Source organism: Lotus japonicus, chromosome 4, assembly GCF_012489685.1.
Source record: "Lotus japonicus ecotype B-129 chromosome 4, LjGifu_v1.2".
Classification (NCBI taxonomy): Eukaryota; Viridiplantae; Streptophyta; class Magnoliopsida; order Fabales; family Fabaceae; genus Lotus; species Lotus japonicus.
Genome location: NC_080044.1, coordinates 64,728,297 through 64,747,819, shown reverse-complemented (window position 1 = coordinate 64,747,819; position 19,523 = coordinate 64,728,297). Strand labels below are relative to the sequence as shown.

The window sequence follows — 19,523 nt, the reverse complement described above, 5'->3', positions numbered from 1 at the left end:
CTTTTGCTTCTATTTCATTCTATTTAGTTTTCATGACATTCTACAATCTACATTACTATCCTCTTTATCATATGTATATTAAAAGTGAATAGCTATTCTTGGCTAGTGGTCCTAAATTGGATATCTATGAATTTATTCAACAAATTGTACTTACTTTCTGTCATAATTAATTGGTGGTTGATTGAGGGTCCTCCTTAGCTTCTCACCTAAGAATTTCTCCCCATTAATAGAAAATGGAGAACAGATGCCATGTAATGGCTTTTTGAGCAGAAACAGTTGTACTATAACCACGTGTGGTGTCCTAGTATTGCTGATTGTTCAATCATTGTACTACTAATTTGTATGTCTAGAACTTAGATATTAATGGCTAACGAACAAGGTACACTTTTGAAATATTCTTATATATCCTTCATGAGGAATGAAGACTCTAACTATGTTACTGTTTAATATAGATACATGTACAAATAGATAAATTCTTTTAAATAAATCGGTGCAGGGTCATAGGTTCTGGAAGACTTAAAGCTGGTAAAAATGTATGAAGCTTAATGGCACTTCCAATTGGGCAAATTAAATTGTTTTAATATTCAAAAGTTCAAAACTCATTAATTAAAAATATTAATTTCAAAAAATAATAAAAATCCTAATGTTTCCCCCTAGTCGAACTAGTTAAAAACAAAATTGACAAACATGATTGGTGCAAGCTAACCTCCATCATAAATTTTATTGTTTGAAGTATATCAAAACTTTAGGATTTAAAGTATATCAAAACTTTAGGAATTAAACAAAATTGAAAAAACTCCAGGAACGAGACACTTGGGTTCCCTGGAAAAGAGTGGAACGGAAGGGAACGAAACGGAACACTCTCTTAAAACTTTTGCAAGTTCAAAAATACCCCTAATTTATATTTGAAATTTTATGTATCTAAACAGTTTAAAATCATTTATAAAATTGAAAGCACTTATTATATTTGTAGACAAGGTTAAATGAAAATCTACCTTTTTAAAAAATCACTTAAAATAAAATTAATTATTTTTTTCAAAAGTAAAATCACTTTTTGTAAGCAATGATAAACGAGTCAATTAGAGTGCGTTTGATTCAACTTATTCTGGAAAAATCACTTTTTAATAAAAAAATCACTTTTAAAATCAAAAAATCACTTTTTTAATCAAATATCACATTTTGTGTTTGTTTCAGCTGAAGCTGAAAACATATTATTTGAAACAGTTACTTTAGCTTATCATGAAAACCTGTGATAATAGATGAGAGGAGATAAAAAAGTGATTTTAATTAGAGTAGTCAAACACGAATCAACTTAATTAAAATAAAATCAGTTATTTTTTCAAAAGTAAAATCAGTTTTTATAAGCAATGATAAACGGGCCAATTAGAGTGCGTTTAATACAACTTATTTGGGAAAAATCACTTTTTAATCAAAAAATCACTTTTTGTGTTTGTTTCAGCTGAAGCTGAAAACAAATTATTTAAAACAGTTACTTTAGCTTATAATGAAAATCAATGATGATAGATGAGGGGAGATAAAAAAAAGTGATTTTAATTAGAGTAGTCGAACACGAATCAACTTATGCTTTTCTCAAAATCTCTTAAAAAAATTATAGTTAAAAATCAATATTTTTTAATCTAAACAAACGCACTTAAAATAGCTTAAATAGATAATTAGATTTCTGCTTTTTTCAATAGCATACTGAAACAACTTAAACAATATATAAGTGATTATTTTAAAGAAATAAGTGATTATTTCATGAAGTAAGCAATAACAAACAGTTTCTATGCAAAATGTTCAATTGAGTTCAATTTGTTTTCCTCAATCAAATATTAAACATGCAAGGTTATATATGTAATTAAAATCATGGTTCTGTTCTATTGACTTGGAGTTACAAAACACAGCACATAAAACATTATTGTCCTGTTCCATCCTGTTCTGTCTCGTTCCGTTCTGTTCTGTCTTGTCCTGTTCCATTCCGTCACCAAACGCTACGAAAGTCCTTATTCCTAGGATATGTTCGTCATGCATTAATAATATTGCACTCTAGAGCTTACATTTAATCAAATAATATGCTTATGACTTTTTTCTTTGTTAATCTATTTGTTGTGGATCGGAACTCTCTCTTAATTTTTTTTCCTTAATTTGCACTTTTTGGCACATTTAGTTAAGACTCTGTATGGTTCTAGGACTTGTAGTTTTTTCAAGCTAATGAAGATCATGTACTTTTAAAATAAAAGTGCTCACAAACACAATATCAAAGATTATATATCTACTTCCTAACCATACAGATTATATATCTCCTTCCTAACCATACAGATTATATATCTACTTTTAAAATATAAGAGTAGTGCTACGTAGTGTGAAACGAAACGCAAGATTACCATTTATAACATACTTCTGTTTTAAAAGGGAAGTATATTAAATTAAAGGTGTTGTCTAAATGACACATGATAAAGTTTAGGTTAAATAACTCATTAATTAATTACATTGGTGATAAGTGAGTTGGAAATAAATTAATAAATAAAATATAGAAATTTCAACTCACTTATCTTCAATGTAATTGAATGATGAGTTATTTAACCAAAACTTTATCATGAGTCATTTAAACAACCCCTAAATTAAAAAGTAAACTATAGTGTAATGATTTGAGAAAAATCAAAAGTATGGCTTATTCTTACAATTCGTAGGTATCTTAATTCGTACTAACAAAAAGCATTTCTCTAATTAAACAATAAATACTTATGGCCAATTAGTATATTTTTAAAATAATTGTACATATATGGATTTGTCGGGTGCAATTTATTGCTCAATCAACAATTTAGGTACACCATTTTTATCTGCTACTCAAGGTGATTCATCACCAAGTTCATATTTCACAGAATCCATCAACCTACTTTGGAGTGGTTTAGATTTGATATACACTTATAGCATGTTTGAATCAACTTCTATTCTATTTTATCAAAATCAATTCTAAAACTTTGAAGCTACTCACATAAGCTTCTCCCCATAATTTATTATGGCTTCAAAATCATTTGTTTATGGTTTTTAAACATGTACTTTTTCAAACAAATTACAGTACCAAAATCAACTCCAGTTATAAGCTACCAAATGTAACTTTTTGGCAGAAGTGCATTCTCGTTTGTGCCCACCACTCAACCGAACACACTTGTTACACTAATTGTTACACTAATTCTTGTGATGTTTTCTGAGCCCAGAGCAATTGGTTGCTACTGACCAAATAGTCTTTCCACAATCCAAACTTCACATATGACTTCTGGAGTTTATTGTCAAATAAATGAAGTCATCTAGACTAGAAACCAAAATAAACATAAACATTTCACAATGCCAGAAACACTTTTTGGATAAAGAAACAGAGATTTTCAAATAATACAAAAGGCACTAATCCACAATGGCATCATCAACATCTTCAAACTTTCACCAATCATTCTCTCCTTGCACTCTTGAGATAATCTGCCCTTATTGCCCACAATTGCTCACCCACTGATTTCATGTTAGGTCGATCTGTTCGAATGGGTGCTGCACATTGAAATGACAAATCAAGCATCTTCATGAGAACATCTGCGTTCACAGCTTCTTCCATTAAAGGATCCATCAGTTCCACCACACTTCCTTCATTATACTTCCTGAAGGCCTGCATTAAGATCAGAACTTGAGTGCTTAAAAATGAAGAGAGACAACCAAGCTTTTAATCTAGTGCTGAAATAATTAGTATGCAAGTGCAACTATAAATCATTTGGTGAAGTAGCAAGAAGATTGGAACCACATGCTTGCATCAAATTACTCCCATCGAGAACAGATGAAACATGGTTCAATTAGAGAGGTCCCTTAACTGTTAAGTCCCAAATTGTTTAAAGATATGACTAATGAAGTACTTATAAATGGCTGGACAATCCTCACATTTGAGCTAGCTTTTGAGGTACAGTTAGGCCCAGTCCGAATTATAAGACTAACAAAAGTACTTATTACTTAAGAGGTCCCTAACAAGATCATTGTTAGAATCACATGGATGAATGCAAATGCCTTAAATGGTATATCATCTTATCGAAGTATGCTAAACTTTAAATGGACTATTAGCACTAGCAAAAGCTAATGTCAAAACGAAATCTTCATCTTAAAATGAACAAAGTATGAGCTTACCCATCTTAGTGTAACCCGCTCATCAGCAGCTTTCTTCAACTCCACAGGACGGCGGCCTGTCAGTATCTCTAAAAGCAAAATTCCAAATGAGTAAACATCACTTTTGGGAGTGAGTTGGTATGTTTTCATATACTCAGGGTCCAAATAACCAACTGTTCCCTTCACTTTGGTAGAAATATGTGTTTGGTCACCGTTCACTGGACCAAGCCTTGCAAATCCAAAGTCTGCAACTTTAGCTCGCATGCTTTCTGTGAGAAGAATGTTGGATGATTTCACATCTCGGTGGATAATTTGCTTTTCTGTTCTAAGATAAGAAAAGGTTAGGCATCAATTGGTAGGTCCAAAGATATTATTAGACTATAGGGAAGTTATACTGCATGTTACTAAAGTAAGTCAAAAACTTAAAACCTAAAAAGCACATTGCCTAAGTAAATAAAATATCCCTGGATCAAGTATTAACTATCAAATGATTATATCTTTCAATCAGGAATATATGGACATTTTCAGCATGCATTGAAGGTTGTTTCAGAAAAACTGGAAAAGTAAGAATATGCTAGGAAGGTACAAATGGTCACTGCTTGAACATAACGTCCTGTCAATAAGCTGTGTTTCAAAAGAAAAAGATACAACTTTATTTAAAGTTGCTTTCTTAAAACAAGTGACTTTACAGCATCTATTTATACTCTAATTATCTGAAATGTAAAGTAGAATAATCTTATATGGCAAGCAAAGATAACATAGAAGGTGAAGAGAACTTGCACAATAGAGGAATCACTGACCTGCATACAGGTGCAAGTAGGTCAATCCATGAGCAACATCAATTGCAATTTCGAGGCGCTGATTGAAGTCCAGGATTTTCCCACGCAGGCCTGCGAGTCATCATATTATTCAACATTGGTTTCCATATTTAAATACAGACATGGTTAAAGAACAGTGCATAGGCTTACCATCCAAGTGTTCTCGAAGAGTACCGTTAGGTACATACTCTGTTATAAGAATGCGTTCATTTCCTTTGTCAATAAAACCTAGTAGCTTCACCAAGTTTCGATGATCAATTTTGGCCAGAAGTTCAACTTCACTGCTGAACTCTGTTCTCAAGCTCTCAAAATGCTCCTATACAATGTAGTCATGCTATCAACAAGGAGGACCAGAATAGTCCAAAGAGTTCATCATAATATGATATTGATACGCAATTTTTCAACTAAAACGGAATCAAAGCCTTTAGCACTCTAGAGTTAGCTGCAGATTTTTAAACTATATATACTGCTTACCCTTTTCGCACGCTTTACAGCCACGACCAGGCCATCTTCTAAATTAGCCTTGTAGACAGTTCCAAAACCTCCTTGTCCTATTTGTAATGTTTCTGAGAAATTACGGGTAGCTCTTACAACCTGACTCAGGTTGAGATTTAATGTATGAAGTCTACTGAGCTTTGGAGACATTGAAAATCTTGATGGACTTGATGGCACCCGAAGTGGACTCGCTGGGATCTTGCCCGAAACGGAGGCAGAAACGGAGGCGTCAAAGGAGGTAGCTGAATCCACTACAAGAGCAAAATTGTTCATTATAACTTCTGATTGAAGTGTAATGGGAAGCACATATTTCATAAAAAAGAAAAGGAAAGAAATTATTTGTGTTTGGATCAACTGTATGTTTGCTTTTGCCTAGGATGCCCACTAGAATCGTGTATGACAATCTGGAAGCAACTATTTGTTGCTTCCATTTGATGAGACTATCAGTATATATGTGCTTTCAGCAGTGTTTTACAAACATGTTGAACGTCGTCAGAATTAATTTTGGTAAAATTAATTATGGTAAAAGTGAGTTGAAATTGAAGTGAGTTATGTTTGATACGTTTATGGGGACAATGATTTTTGTAGGGTAATGTAAAATCAAGTTATGAAATCTCACAATTGATTATGTCCACCGCAAAAGCTATCCTCTCTAGACTAAAGTCAATTCTCTAAATCGGTTGTTGAACATCTATTTAACCACCTAAAAGTGATTCTGGTCAATGAGAATTGACTCCAAGGCTCCCAAGTGTGGGATATATGAGAATGAAAACTGAAATTCATAACATGAATGTATTTATCTGACTTGAATGTTATCCAGACAAAGTCCAAGAAAAGGTGGTAAAAGCAAAAGCATATAAACATCAACTCACTTGAAATTGGGTCCTTCGCCAGAACAGCATGAGCGGTAGCTTTCCGTTTCTTCCCATAGAAACAAGGACAAAGAACAGCACAACATGCCAACAAAGCTCCACCTGCAAAAATACCAACTTTGTTGGTTGGTAGAGCCTTAGAATCTCCTTGTGATGTGGATTCTTTGCTTGAGTCCTTCTGCAAGAGTTTCCTCCCAGCTTTTGAAGGAAAATTCACTACAAACAATAAAAGCCAATAAAAAGGTTAAAAGAAACTCCATTTAGCAAATTATGGAAAGCTTAGAACAACTAGAAATCTAAAAAAATGTCCATAGTTATCTATGGCAAAACCACACTCTAATGGATCCATACCGAAAGAGCCTCCGACCGCACAACCGCTACTTCCAAAGTAGTCCTTCACATCACAGCCGTTTGCAATATACAATTGGAGAGCCTCACAGAAAGAAACTTGGTTTACCACATTCCCATTTATGTAGAACAGTTCCTGACCATGACTAGAATATGAATGAGCTAACCAATCAGTCCCACACTCCTTTGACTGTAACACAACTGAAGACCCCAAAAATGTTGACAATTGCAGCAATATCACCAAGTATAAAACAGTGATAGCCATTCTTAATTGCAGTTATGTGCCCTAATACAGAAGGGAAGCATTTCCTTGTAATATAGAAGCAACCAGGTGAATAATAGAACTACCAAACAAAACCAGCATAGTTCTGATCAAGCATCACAATTCAAGCCTTAAACATGAAACCTTGATCACCTCGAACTTAACACCCAAACTACTTCGGCTATATTTGGATACTTGTTGACACCGATGTTAGCACTCACTTCGAGACAAAGTAAACATACCTCTGCTCGAAGATCCGATGAAACTCTGTTCACCTTGCACTCAACTGATATCTCAATACACACTTGTGCTTCCAAAGTACCAAAACACTTGACAAAACAAACCTTGTCTGAAATAACCCCAGCAAACAACCAAAGCTGTTAGCCCAATTCTCCAAATTGGGCAACCATGAAGATGAGGCAATAACTATGAACTTGAGAAAGATGATATCTTGTGATCTGGGTATTGCAAGAGAATAAACCAGGAGCTGAAAGAGCAAGAGAAACACAAAGGCGGCTATGGAAAAACAATAGTAGTAATAATAAACAGAAGCAAAACCAATTTGACACTTGAGAATTGTCTTATGTCACAATATATGGTAGCAAAATGGAAGATAACAATCAAGTTTGTTGATTAATACTACTAGCAATAATCAAACACAGTATGAACAGAGAAAGAGAGATAGGGAAGAGAGAGAAGAAGCAATGGTGGACTATGACGTAAAACCCATTGCCGTCTCTAACAAATGATGCTGCTGTGTTCATTGTATAATTGTTTACTTGTTTATTCATTTATGAATTATTCTATGATTATACTATGTTGTTCTTTACACCAAAAAAAATTGGCTTTGGATTTGTTTTTATTATTGCAATTATTGTTTTTGCTTTGTTGATGAAAAATATGAAGATGCCGTGGTTGACCGCAGGAGCGTTGAGGATGAGAGGGAAAGTGTGGAAAGTCACTGCAGTTGCTAGGAAAGATCTCGAGGGCATTTTTGTCATTCAGTATTAGAGGTTTGTGTGATCTTTGATGGATTTTAACCTTTTTTGTGTCTGAAAAGGTTTTCACGTGTGATTGAAAAGAAAAGATCTTTCAAAAAAATAAAAATTTATTAGAAACCGCATTTTTAAGGAAAGTTATTTTTAGAAAATAATTACGATTGGATAAACTGATCGATATTTAATTGACATTTGAAGATTGTATTAGATTTTTACTGTCATAATTTAGATGACCGCCACAGAAAGATTCTACGTGAAAATGTTATTCCTAACAGCATTTTGACGGTTTCAAACTGTTAGAAAATATTTTAACTACTAAAAAACCGTCACACTATTTATAATTATAATTGCAGATGAAATAAGGGGAAATTTATGCAGGATCAGTTTAGGTTTGAATTGAAATTTCTGATGTTTATGTTAGAGATTCAAAAGAAACTTTTAAAGAAAACACAGAAGTATTGGATTTGGAGGTTGAACTCCAATTGGGATTAAAGAAATGAAGAGCATTGTGTTTTGGGGGCTAAAGCGTCATTTTCTGGAGGAGTTAAGTGGAGGGAGGGTGGGAGTTAACGCTGATACTAGGATCATAGGACGTGCACTTCTAACTTCTGGGCCTTAATCAAGCCACACAATTTTTTATTGACAAAAAAGCCTTTTTGTTTTCAAAATGACTAATCTGTTGAATAAAAAAGCTCATTAAAGGAGTCCATATACATGCAAATAGCCCAAACTCCAAAACTAGTCCTGAACAAATATATCAGTGCTAAAGGATGCCCAATCTATATTGGTAAGTTTTGCGTTAAAAGAAAAATGTTATGAAAAAATACACATGGGGTATTGGGGTGTTTGGTTAATTTATAAAAAAAAACTCTGAGAATCTTTAAATTGAGATTTAAAATAATACATTTGATTGAACAAAAAATAATTAATACATCTTATATGTTTTTTTATGTTTAAACATTTTCATAAATTTTAGATTCCAATAATAATTCTTTGCCTTAATTACACCTTCAGTCCCTATACTTTCATAATATGTTTCTTTGCCTATAAGTCAGTCAAGAGCCGCACCTTGTCTGTTTCTTCTCATTGCACCGGTGATCACTCATTGTTCTCGTCGGCCGTGGGTGTAACATGTCTACCAACTTTCGCTTGGTTCGTCCCTGAACCACACTGTATTAGGAGAACCAGACTTTAATACCATTTGTAACACCCCGGTCTGACGAATGGTCTCACAGTAGCAACACGAGTCTTTCCAACACGCTTTTGTCCTCATTCACGCGCTTCCTGAAACACTTCTCAGGAGGTCACTCATCCTAATATTGCTCCAAGGCAAGCACATTTAACCTTGAAATTTTTATGAGTTGGGCTCGCAAAACTTCTTCATATGAGTTATGGAGTTGTATGTTTGGATGAGACTGGCTCATGGCTCTTGGGCTCTTGCAACGATCATGAGGGTGGAAACACATTCCTTAGTGAATTGCTACCTGTTGAACTAGGATTGAATCACACTTGGGAGTTTGGTCAATGAAATACCATGTATGCTTCAGATTGTCAACATGTGGTGTAGGCGCTGTCGGAGGATGTGGATGTTTCAACTTTCTGGAGAGGGAGACAATTTTGCGTGTTAGGGGCGTGCTTCACCAGGATTGGCACGCTTTGGTGGTGCATATTCCTCGGGAGGCCAATAATGCGGCAGATTCTCTAGCACGAAAAGCTTCTAGGGAGGGAATTTCCCACCGTGTGTGGAGGCTCCCATCATATCTAATATGGTTACTTTGTTGCTGGTTTTAATTTTGGTCCCTAACATTTTAAAAATGTACTTTTCGTCCCTCACGTTTACATCCATTTGCGCTTTTAGTTTTTCGTCTCCATTCTTTGCCAACGTGGTATGTTTAATTATATTTTGATTATTTCAAAAATAAATTATATCTTAGTTGAAAAAATTATTATTAAATGACATTTTGTTAGTTGCAGTTCTAGTCCCCACCAATCCACCATACAACCACCACAACCTCTTCCTCAAGCACCACTATTCCTCCTCCTTCCTCACCCACCACCACCACCACACCCTCTAATCCTAATTTTTTTAACCCTAATCTTTCTTCTACCATCTTCACCATCTTTATCTCCGTTCTTCCATTAATTTCACTAAAATCCAGAACTCACAGTATTGCTGTGCATATGATAGTTCAAGTTACGTCTTTGCTTAGTGGTTAGGAATTGGTTTTGTAACTTAAATGTTGCCCATGCACTGAATGTGGTTTTCTTTTGAAAACCATACGTGTAAATCTGTCCCAGGACTCATACCATCTTGATTATAATATATTTGAAAGATGCCAACACTCATCATTAACGACATAATTTGGTATACTGAATTGCATATTTATATTATTAAAGCTTAAATACGTTTGCAACCCCTCCTATTATTTCAAAATAGAAAACCGAATAAACAAAAGTTGTGGCATTCTAAGGAACCATAACAAAAATCCGCATGTGAAAAAACAGTATCTTAATAGTAGGAACTATTAAATAGGAAATTCGTTAGGCAAAACAATAAAAGATTTAAATCACTAACAACTAAGGCTATATTTGTTACTTTCAAAAAAAAAGGCTATATTTGTTTTGTTTATATTTTCAAAAAAAGGCATATTTGTATATAATTTTTTATACACCGGAAAACTACTAACAACAAAGATAACTAAGGAATAGAAAGTGAATCCTTCAACAGAAGGTACTCCACATCAAGATCAGGGGAGTCAACTGTCCACGCTCCAGACGCCCGAGCAGCTACACCCTTCCTAGCCAAGTAGTCAGCTACGCTGTTACACTCACGAGGGATACAATTAAGCGTCACTTCCCACACCCACCTCAACATGTGATGGATGGTGTACATATATAATTGACATAAGTGAATATATATACATATATATATATATTTTTTTAACTGTAGTGAAAGTTCATTCATACACAATTATTTTTTTCATTTTTTTTTGAAAGAATTATTTTTTCATTTTATTTTCACTTACTTTATTTACTAATTTTTCAATTGTCTTTCTTCTCACCATCTATTATATTTTTTATTTTTCTTTATTCTCACTCGGCGTAATTAAAATTATTGAAATGTGAAAGAATATTTATTTGAATTACACTATATACCTTTTTGTGAGGAAATGATTCTTTTATGTCGACGAATATAACGATACTAGAGATTTCCTAGCCACAGCAAAGCAATCCCAGAGTTCCCAGGTTGACGATTGCCAAGAGATGCTACGCTAAATATAAACTCCCAAGTCCAATCCGTTGAAATGACTTGATAGGACCAAACTTAGAAATCAGAACAAGCTAACAACATTTTAACACACTCATCGTGATTGATTTATTTTTAGAAAAATTTAACACAAAAAATACCTTAATTTTTTTTAAAAATAAACCGATCATAACGAGTGTGTTGAAGTGAGAGTTCTTTAAAGAGTGTGTTGCCGGCGTTCTTCGCCATAAAAATAATAATAAAAAAAAGCATTAAATTTAACCGCTTAAAAGGCGAGAGGAGTCTCGTTCGCGTAATCACAATTCACAGTCACTCACAGGTCTTTCTCTCTCTCTCTCTCACTCCACTTCCAGACTTGTCTTCTCTTTCCGAATCGGTATATTCGTTTTCTTCTTCTTCATTCTTCATCTTCATCATCATCAATCATCGAGAACCAGCAGTTACAGTTCTACAGCACAATTGAGCAATTCAGCCATGGCAGGAAATGATTGGCTCAACAGCTACCTAGAAGCGATTCTCGACGTTGGCCCTGGCCTCGACGATGCTAAATCCTCTCTTCTCCTCCGTGAGCGAGGGAGGTTCAGCCCTACTCGCTACTTCGTCGAAGAGGTTATCGGTTTCGATGAGACCGATCTCCACCGTTCTTGGGTTCGTGCTTCCACATCTAGAAGCCCTCAGGAAAGGAACACCAGGTTGGAGAATATGTGCTGGCGGATTTGGAATCTCGCTCGTCAGAAGAAGCAGGTTGGTTCAATTTCATATCCATCATCATCATCACCATTCCCTTTTACTGTATTTTGAATTGATTGTTCATTTGCTGCTGGTGTTGTTGAAATTTTGTGATGATTGTACTGATTAGCTTGAGAGTGAGACGGCGCTGAGAGTGACTAAGCGGCGAATCGAACGGGAGAGAGGGCGGAGGGAAGCTACTGCTGACATGTCTGAGGATTTATCTGAAGGGGAGAGGGGAGATCCGGTCAGTGATGTCTCTGCTCACGGCGGCGATGGCGGTAGAACTAGGTTGCCGAGAATTAGTTCCGCTGATGCTATGGAGACATGGGCTAATAGTCAGAAGGGGAAGAAGCTCTACATTGTGCTCATAAGGTATATATTGGGTACATGTCATATTAATATCCCATTTTTTCTTCTCTATTGATTGATTGGAATGAATTAGATAAGTTTTTACTTAATTCTATAAAATATTCAGTTATTCAAATGAAGAAATGGTAATTTATGTATCCCAATTCTCTGGAATTTTTAGCTTGGCATGCCTGAGCTGATGAATGCAAAATTGATCAAGCTGAAATGATGATTGATATAACTATTAGTCGACCTGTTTCTCGGTTATATTGTGCAGAGTGCCATTTGTGCAATCTGGATGTCTAGTGTCCTTTTTGTTTGTTACTATTGAATTTAACAGTTAGTGTACATGCAGCATTCATGGCCTAATCAGAGGTGAGAATATGGAGCTGGGACGTGATTCAGATACTGGGGGTCAGGTACAAATTCCATTTAACTTGTTTCATGTTAAGAAGGTGCTATTTTTCCTTGCTGATTGCAGGACTGCACTTTTTGAAAATTGTTGATATCTACCTGATTGTGTGGGAATTTAAATTCTTTTCTGCCTCTGCTGAATAGGTCAAGTATGTGGTTGAACTCGCAAGGGCCTTGGGAGCAATGCCTGGAGTATATCGGGTTGATTTGCTAACTAGGCAAGTCTCAGCGCCCGGGGTAGATTGGAGTTATGGGGAACCAATAGAAATGTTGTCTTCATTAAACACCGAGGAGGATTATGGAGATGACAAGGGAGAGAGCAGTGGTTCTTATATCATTCGTATTCCCTTTGGTCCGAGAAATAAATATATTCCAAAAGAAGATCTCTGGCCTTACATTCCTGAATTTGTTGATGGAGCACTTGGCCACATTATACAGATGTCAAAGGTTCTTGGGGAACAAATTGGCAGTGGGCATGCTGTCTGGCCGGTTGCCATCCATGGTCATTATGCAGATGCTGGTGACTCTGCTGCTCTTATTTCCGGTGCTTTAAATGTCCCAATGCTTTTTACTGGCCACTCACTTGGTCGAGATAAGTTGGAACAACTTTTAAAGCAAGGTCGACTATCAAGGGATGAAATAAACGCCACTTACAAGATTATGCGAAGGATAGAAGCTGAAGAATTAGCACTTGATGGTACTGAAATAGTCATAACAAGCACCAGACAGGAAATAGAAGAACAATGGCGCTTGTACGATGGTTTTGATCCAGTATTGGAGCGTAAACTACGAGCAAGGATTAGGCGTAATGTGAGCTGTTATGGTAGATTCATGCCTCGCGTGGCAGTAAGTCCTGGATCTCAATTAAACTTTCTAGTAACATCTTAATGACCTTTATTGTGGACCAAAGTAGGCAGTCATGATTGAGTTATTGATTTTAGCTTGCCGAGTTAAAATTTTAAGTTTATATACTTTGGCAATGAGATATATTATGCTCAGTTTTCTCTCTTATTGAATGATTTGAGCCTTTCTGCTTAACCAGGCACTTAGAGCAATGTCTTTCTGCTTCGTTTATAGTGGGTAGGGTAGTCTATGAGAATATTCTGTTTTTTTTTTCCTTTGATTTCTTAGTTTAGATAATATGATTTTTTTTTCCATCTTCAATTGTGCTGATATATGGGTAGAATAGTTTTAATTGTGTTGACAACAAACTTGGACTCGGAGTTTCTTGTTGTCTTGTGAATGCATAGAGTTTGAAAGACCAGAGACGCAGCTCCTGCCTAATATTTCTTCATAACAATGATTATTATTGTAGAATCCTGTTCAAGACGCAACATTTTTTAAGTAGCATTTCGTTGCAAGTAGTTTAACATGTTAAATCAGATGTCAAGTAGTATCTCATCGCATCTTGCAGGTAATTCCACCTGGTATGGAGTTCCATCATATTGTTCCACTAGATGGTGATATAGAAGCTGAACCAGAAGGGAATTTGGACCATCCTGCCCCCCAAGATCCACCTATTTGGTCCGAGGTTCAAAATTCGCTCTGTATTTTTTTTTTTTTTTTGCTGTATAATTAGACATTTCAGTGCTTTTGTTTTATATTTCAGATGTGACTTGACTAGCAAATTATGTTTGTAAATCCAATGCAAAAATGAAATTAGTACCAACTTAAACTTGTGATTACCAGATAATGCGCTTCTTTACCAACCCTCGCAAGCCTATGATACTTGCCCTTGCTAGACCGGATCCTAAAAAGAACATCACAACGCTGGTGAAAGCATTTGGAGAATGCCGTCCTCTTCGAGAGCTTGCTAACCTTGTATGAGACTATTAATGATCTTTCTACACTTCTTGAGCATTGTTCATGATTTTAAGATCAGCTGACTTGCATTGCTTGATTGGCTTTTCAGACATTAATCATGGGTAACCGAGACGGAATTGATGAAATGTCAAGCACAAGTGCTTCTGTTCTTCTCTCAGTACTTAAGCTGATTGACAAGTATGATCTGTATGGGCAAGTAGCATATCCTAAACACCACAAACAATATGATGTTCCTGACATATATCGGCTAGCAGCAAAGACAAAGGTAATTTTATCAATTTGATTGGAATAAACAATAATGTGTCAGTTTAAGCTTTAAATAGGATTACGACAGAATTGATATAACTGTCTACTTCTCTTAAAGCATAATTGTCAAGTATACGAATTGTTTGTTCAATTTCTCAATCATTAATAGTGACGTATCATACAATTTGAAACAGATCAATTGATACACATGATTCAACACCTAAAACATTCAAAAAACTGAAAAGCTTTGAATAATACTGAATTTTCACATATCACTAAAAAAAATAAAAACCACAATGCCATCATTAGCCAAAACTCACAAGTAAAGTCATAATTATTCTGCTCCTACTAAATGCTAGTTCATCCAAAGTGTAATACCCTGTGTTAATTACATTTACATGTAATCTGTTGTTAAAAACAGTAAAATGATCTTGGGTAACATCCTTCTTCTCCTTCTTCTTAGTCTTGGTAGTCCCATAAAGTGACTGCAGCCTATATTTCTGAAGAATGAAAAAAGAGCAATGATATAGCCAAATAAGATGCATATGTGAGAGAGTGGCTGTGTGAAGCCTTTGTTTAAAATGAATGAAAAATGTTGTAATCAAACAGCCAAATAGGGTTGGTAGAGTGAACGAGTTGCTGTTCAGCCTGTGTTTTAGAAAAATGATAACTGAGTAATGGAATGACCATATAGAGAGTGCTTTCTGTAGTGCTCATGACAATTTAAGCTTTATTTGACTTTTCAATTACTCTGATGAGAATTGGTGAAAGAAAGCAAAAGTAGGGGAAAAGAATGAATCAACGAATCATGCAACTCATATGGGTGATATGGAATTGCTCTAGTTCATGCGTATATCACATGATTTAAAACCATCTATGACTCATTACAGAATATGATTTACTGGCTTGCCGAATTGGATCAAATTGTGCGATTATAACCACTAGTCATAAGTAATATCCTTTGAGTTCCTAGCCGCTTGCATTGATAACCTCCCTCCTCTTCTTCCATATTTAGTTCTTATTAGACAGTCATAGTGTCTTGTGTGAATTCATTTCTTCTATATATTTCATATGATGTAACATTCTTTGTGAATACATCCTCTTGCATTTATTTCCAGTGATATGCTAATCTGGTGTGAATACAACTTGTGGGAGCCAATCTATACACTTCAACTTCATTTCTTGTTTAATTATCTTTTCCATGCAAGCTATGTTGCCATTTTACATTTCATTCAGACGTAATATCTATGCAGGGTGTTTTCATTAATCCAGCTTTCATTGAACCTTTTGGTCTTACCTTAATCGAGGTAGTCTTCTGAATTTGAATTATTTAGTATTTAACTTATTTCATTTTGGAGTTATAATCATCCTCATACATCTTTGTTTAACAGGCAGCTGCTTATGGTTTGCCAATGGTTGCTACTAAAAATGGAGGTCCTGTTGATATTCACCGGGTATGCTTACTGATTAGTGTTTATGTATGGATTTGTAAATATTCCCTTGGAAACTAGAATGACTGATGGGTTATCAACATAGGTACTTGACAATGGTGTGCTTGTAGATCCCCATGACCAGCAGTCTATTGCAGATGCCCTTTTGAAGCTTGTTAGCAATAAGCAGCTTTGGGCGAAATGTAGACAGAATGGGTTGAAGAATATTCATTTATTTTCATGGCCTGAGCATTGTAAGACTTACCTGTCTAAAATTGCCACTTGCAAGCCAAGGCATCCACAATGGCTGCGAAATGAGGATGGAGGTGAAAGTTCAGAATCAGAATCACCGGGTGATTCCTTGAGAGATATACAGGACTTATCTCTTAATCTGAAGTTTTCATTGGATGGTGAAAGGAGTGGGGGTAGTGGAAATGATTCTTTGGATCTGGATGGAGTTGCGGCTGATAGGAGTGCCAAATTAGAGAATGCTGTTTTGTCATGGTCGAAGGGCATCTCTAAGGACAATCGCAGGGGTGGGTCTGTTGAAAAATCAGATCAAACTGGTAAATTTCCCCCCTTGAGGAGAAGAAAGCATCTATTTGTTATTGCTGTGGATTGTGATACCACTTCAGGTCTTCTTGATACCACTAAAGCAATCTTCGAATCTGCTGGGAAGGAGAGGGCTGAAGGCTCTGTAGGCTTCATATTGTCAACATCATTAACAATCTCTGAGATACAGTCATTTCTGAACTCAGGTGGCTTGAGTCCCAGTGATTTTGATGCTTATATTTGCAACAGTGGCAGTGATCTCTACTATCCATCCCTTAACTCTGACGATCGCCCATTTGTGGGTGACTTGTATTTCCACTCACACATTGAGTACCGTTGGGGTGGAGAAGGGTTGAGAAAGACTTTAGTACGCTGGGCAGCTTCAATCACTGATAAGGGTGATAATAATGCACAGGTTGTGAGTCCTGCTGAACAGCTCTCTACTGACTACTGCTATACTTTCAAAGTGCGAAAGGCAGGAATGGTAATTTCTCATTCCAATGTTTATGATTGTGATTGAAAAATCATTGTTATTAAGATTTTAGGTGGATTCATTTATTTATTTATTGCAGTTTTTCTTTTCCCAGATACAGTAGGGTTTTATTTTTTATCGAATATTTTTTTTGCAGGCTCCCCCTTTGAAAGAGCTCCGTAAGTTAGTGAGGATCCAAGCTCTGCGTTGCCATCCTATATATTGTCAAAATGGTACAAGACTGAATGTAATTCCAGTACTGGCTTCTCGTTCCCAAGCCCTAAGGTATGATTGGATCTTCATTGCAAAATTTCTTGTAAAAAGTTGGAATTTTTGTTTGTATAATTTGGTGTCTTTTGGGATGAAAGGTTGAGGAACTAAACAGTTACTTTTTACCCCCCTGACATTCTTGGATGAAATAATGCAACGTCTTTGCAAATTTGCAAGGACAAGCAATTTATCAACCATACTCTAGTATACAACAGTTTCTTTTTTCCCTAATTGCCTCTATTGAGCTGTTGCAACTCTTTTGACAATTTTATTGCTTGTGCTTACTTTACTGTGACATCTGGTGACTTTATGTGTTTTTCATCTAGATACCTGTATGTTCGATGGGGTTTTGAACTGTCAAAGATGGTGGTTTTTGTCGGAGAACGTGGCGACACCGATTACGAAGGACTGGTCGGTGGTTTGCACAACAGTGTGATATTGAAGGGAGTGGGAAGCAGTGCTCAGGTCCATAATAACAGAAGCTACCCTCTTTCAGATGTCATTTCATTGGACAGCCCCAATATCGTTGAGGCAACTGAGGGGAGTAGCAGTGCAGATATCCAGGCTTTGATAGAAAAAGTGGGATATCTCAAAGGATGATCCTCCTCTGAGGCTTTTCTTGTGTGAAACACTGAAACCAACTTGTGAGTGAACTGATAATCTGACACGTCCACAATGTGCATAAAGCTTTCTTCCTTCTTCTTCCTCTCTCTGTGACTTATATAATCATTCTCTTCATCACAACCTCGCTCCATGAAGCATGCTATTTCCTCTTCTTTTACTCATCTAAAGTTGTTTGTTTTGTATCTAGTCTACATATAAGTATTCAATAAAAAGCTGGCATTTCTGGTGGTTGCAACATTCCCTTTCAGTCATGTGCCATGGTAGGAGCATATGCACAAATCCATGAATAAAGATTACGAAGTTGAAAAATCAAGAATCGTGTATACAGAAGATCATTGTGCTTGAGCCAGGTGTTATGGCTCGGATGTCAAAGCCTACATTGTTTTTTTTTTTTTTTCGTGACATTCTTGGTTTCTTATGCAAGTAATCATAAATTTCTTTTGATGTGGGAATCTAACTTGATATAGATTTATGCTTTAGTTTTGCAATTCAATTGCACGTTCTATTTACTCACTCAATTTGGAGGTTTATGAGTTATTGAAAAGCAATGGAAATTAGTTTTGCTCATCTGTTCGTACAGCGACCTCTAACTAGAGCTATTTGAATTTAATTGATGAAAGGGAATTCCCAACTTTTTCCATCTCCATATTTTAGTATTAAAACCAAGAAGCATTTCCCAAGTGTAAATGTCTGAGAAATCCACTAATACTTCCAAGCTATATTGTTTTGTGTTGGTCCTTTGCTGCGTTCTCAGTTAATTAACTTTAAGGAGGAGTATGACGCTTGTTTTATCTATAAAACTGTAAATTTGTAGTTACTTACTGTTATGGTTACCCAAATGTCTACTATGCCCAATATCTTCATAGTTGGCGAAGAGGATTCTTAGCCAAGTGAACGTCGTGCTTGTTGGTCAGAACAACTAAAGTAAAGTCTTAACTCATCCAAATAGTCATCCAGGCAAAAGGTAAAGTTGACAAGTGACAAATTTAATGATTCAAATACCTTTCAAGCAATTAAGTAAAGTTATTATCTCGAAAGTTAAAGTTATCTGCAGTGACAAAGCAAAGGTTAAGCACCTTCACTATTACTCATCGAACTCTAAGAATACAAGTTTGATCCTTCCATAACTTGAACATTACTCATTTTACTAACATATTCCTCTTCTAAGGTTGTGAGAAATTCTCTTTGATCTTGAACCGACTTGAGGGTCAGATTGCCTTTTATAGATACAACCACCGTCATGGATTCACATTGTCTCGTCGCACTCTCTGCCTCAATCATTGTTTGCACCATTGCACTAAGCATAAAAACTTTTCTCTCGTTTTTTTGGAAGAACATTTACCATTTACCGGTATATAATTAAAAATTTAAGGTAAATATTTGTTACTTTTTATTTAGTCAAATAAATTT

The 19,523-nt window shown here is 35.7% G+C and overlaps 2 protein-coding genes across 2 annotated transcripts; one reads left to right on the top strand and one right to left on the bottom strand.

Annotated features, from left to right (window-relative positions):
• Positions 1–3,223: 3,223 nt before the first annotated feature.
• On the bottom strand, positions 3,224–7,704 carry LOC130711180 (calmodulin-binding receptor-like cytoplasmic kinase 3). The gene is made up of 7 exons (XM_057560684.1): positions 6,677–7,704; positions 6,326–6,541; positions 5,433–5,704; positions 5,109–5,274; positions 4,941–5,030; positions 4,162–4,460; positions 3,224–3,655 (listed from the first exon to the last, which is right to left on the bottom strand). Exons 1-7 carry the CDS (start codon positions 6,936–6,938, stop codon positions 3,446–3,448), a joined length of 1,515 nt encoding a protein of 504 aa, XP_057416667.1. The 5' UTR covers positions 6,939–7,704; the 3' UTR covers positions 3,224–3,445.
• Positions 7,705–11,490: 3,786 nt separating this feature from the next.
• On the top strand, positions 11,491–18,606 carry LOC130715467 (probable sucrose-phosphate synthase). Its single transcript, XM_057565572.1, has 12 exons — positions 11,491–11,945; positions 12,061–12,305; positions 12,637–12,700; positions 12,840–13,541; positions 14,110–14,226; positions 14,385–14,516; positions 14,608–14,784; positions 16,019–16,072; positions 16,157–16,219; positions 16,302–17,231; positions 17,377–17,504; positions 17,816–18,606. Exons 1-12 carry the CDS (start codon positions 11,676–11,678, stop codon positions 18,087–18,089), a joined length of 3,156 nt encoding a protein of 1,051 aa, XP_057421555.1. The 5' UTR covers positions 11,491–11,675; the 3' UTR covers positions 18,090–18,606.
• Positions 18,607–19,523: the final 917 nt, after the last annotated feature.

Bases quoted from the DNA above. Each gene is read 5' to 3' on its own strand.
- LOC130711180 (XM_057560684.1), bottom strand. From the start codon at position 6,938: ATGGCTATCACTGTTTTATACTTGGTGATATTGCTGCAATTGTCAACA. The intron at 5,705-6,325 runs GTGAGTTGATGT...TTGCTCTTGTAG, and splicing joins GGCGAAGGACCCAATTTCAA to TGGATTCAGCTACCTCCTTT. The intron at 5,275-5,432 runs GTAAGCAGTATA...TACATTGTATAG, and splicing joins CTGTAAAGCGTGCGAAAAGG to GAGCATTTTGAGAGCTTGAG.
- LOC130715467 (XM_057565572.1), top strand. From the start codon at position 11,676: ATGGCAGGAAATGATTGGCTCAACAGCTACCTAGAAGCGATTCTCGAC. The intron at 14,517-14,607 runs GTATGAGACTAT...TTGGCTTTTCAG, and splicing joins TTCGAGAGCTTGCTAACCTT to ACATTAATCATGGGTAACCG. The intron at 16,073-16,156 runs GTAGTCTTCTGA...TTTGTTTAACAG, and splicing joins TTGGTCTTACCTTAATCGAG to GCAGCTGCTTATGGTTTGCC.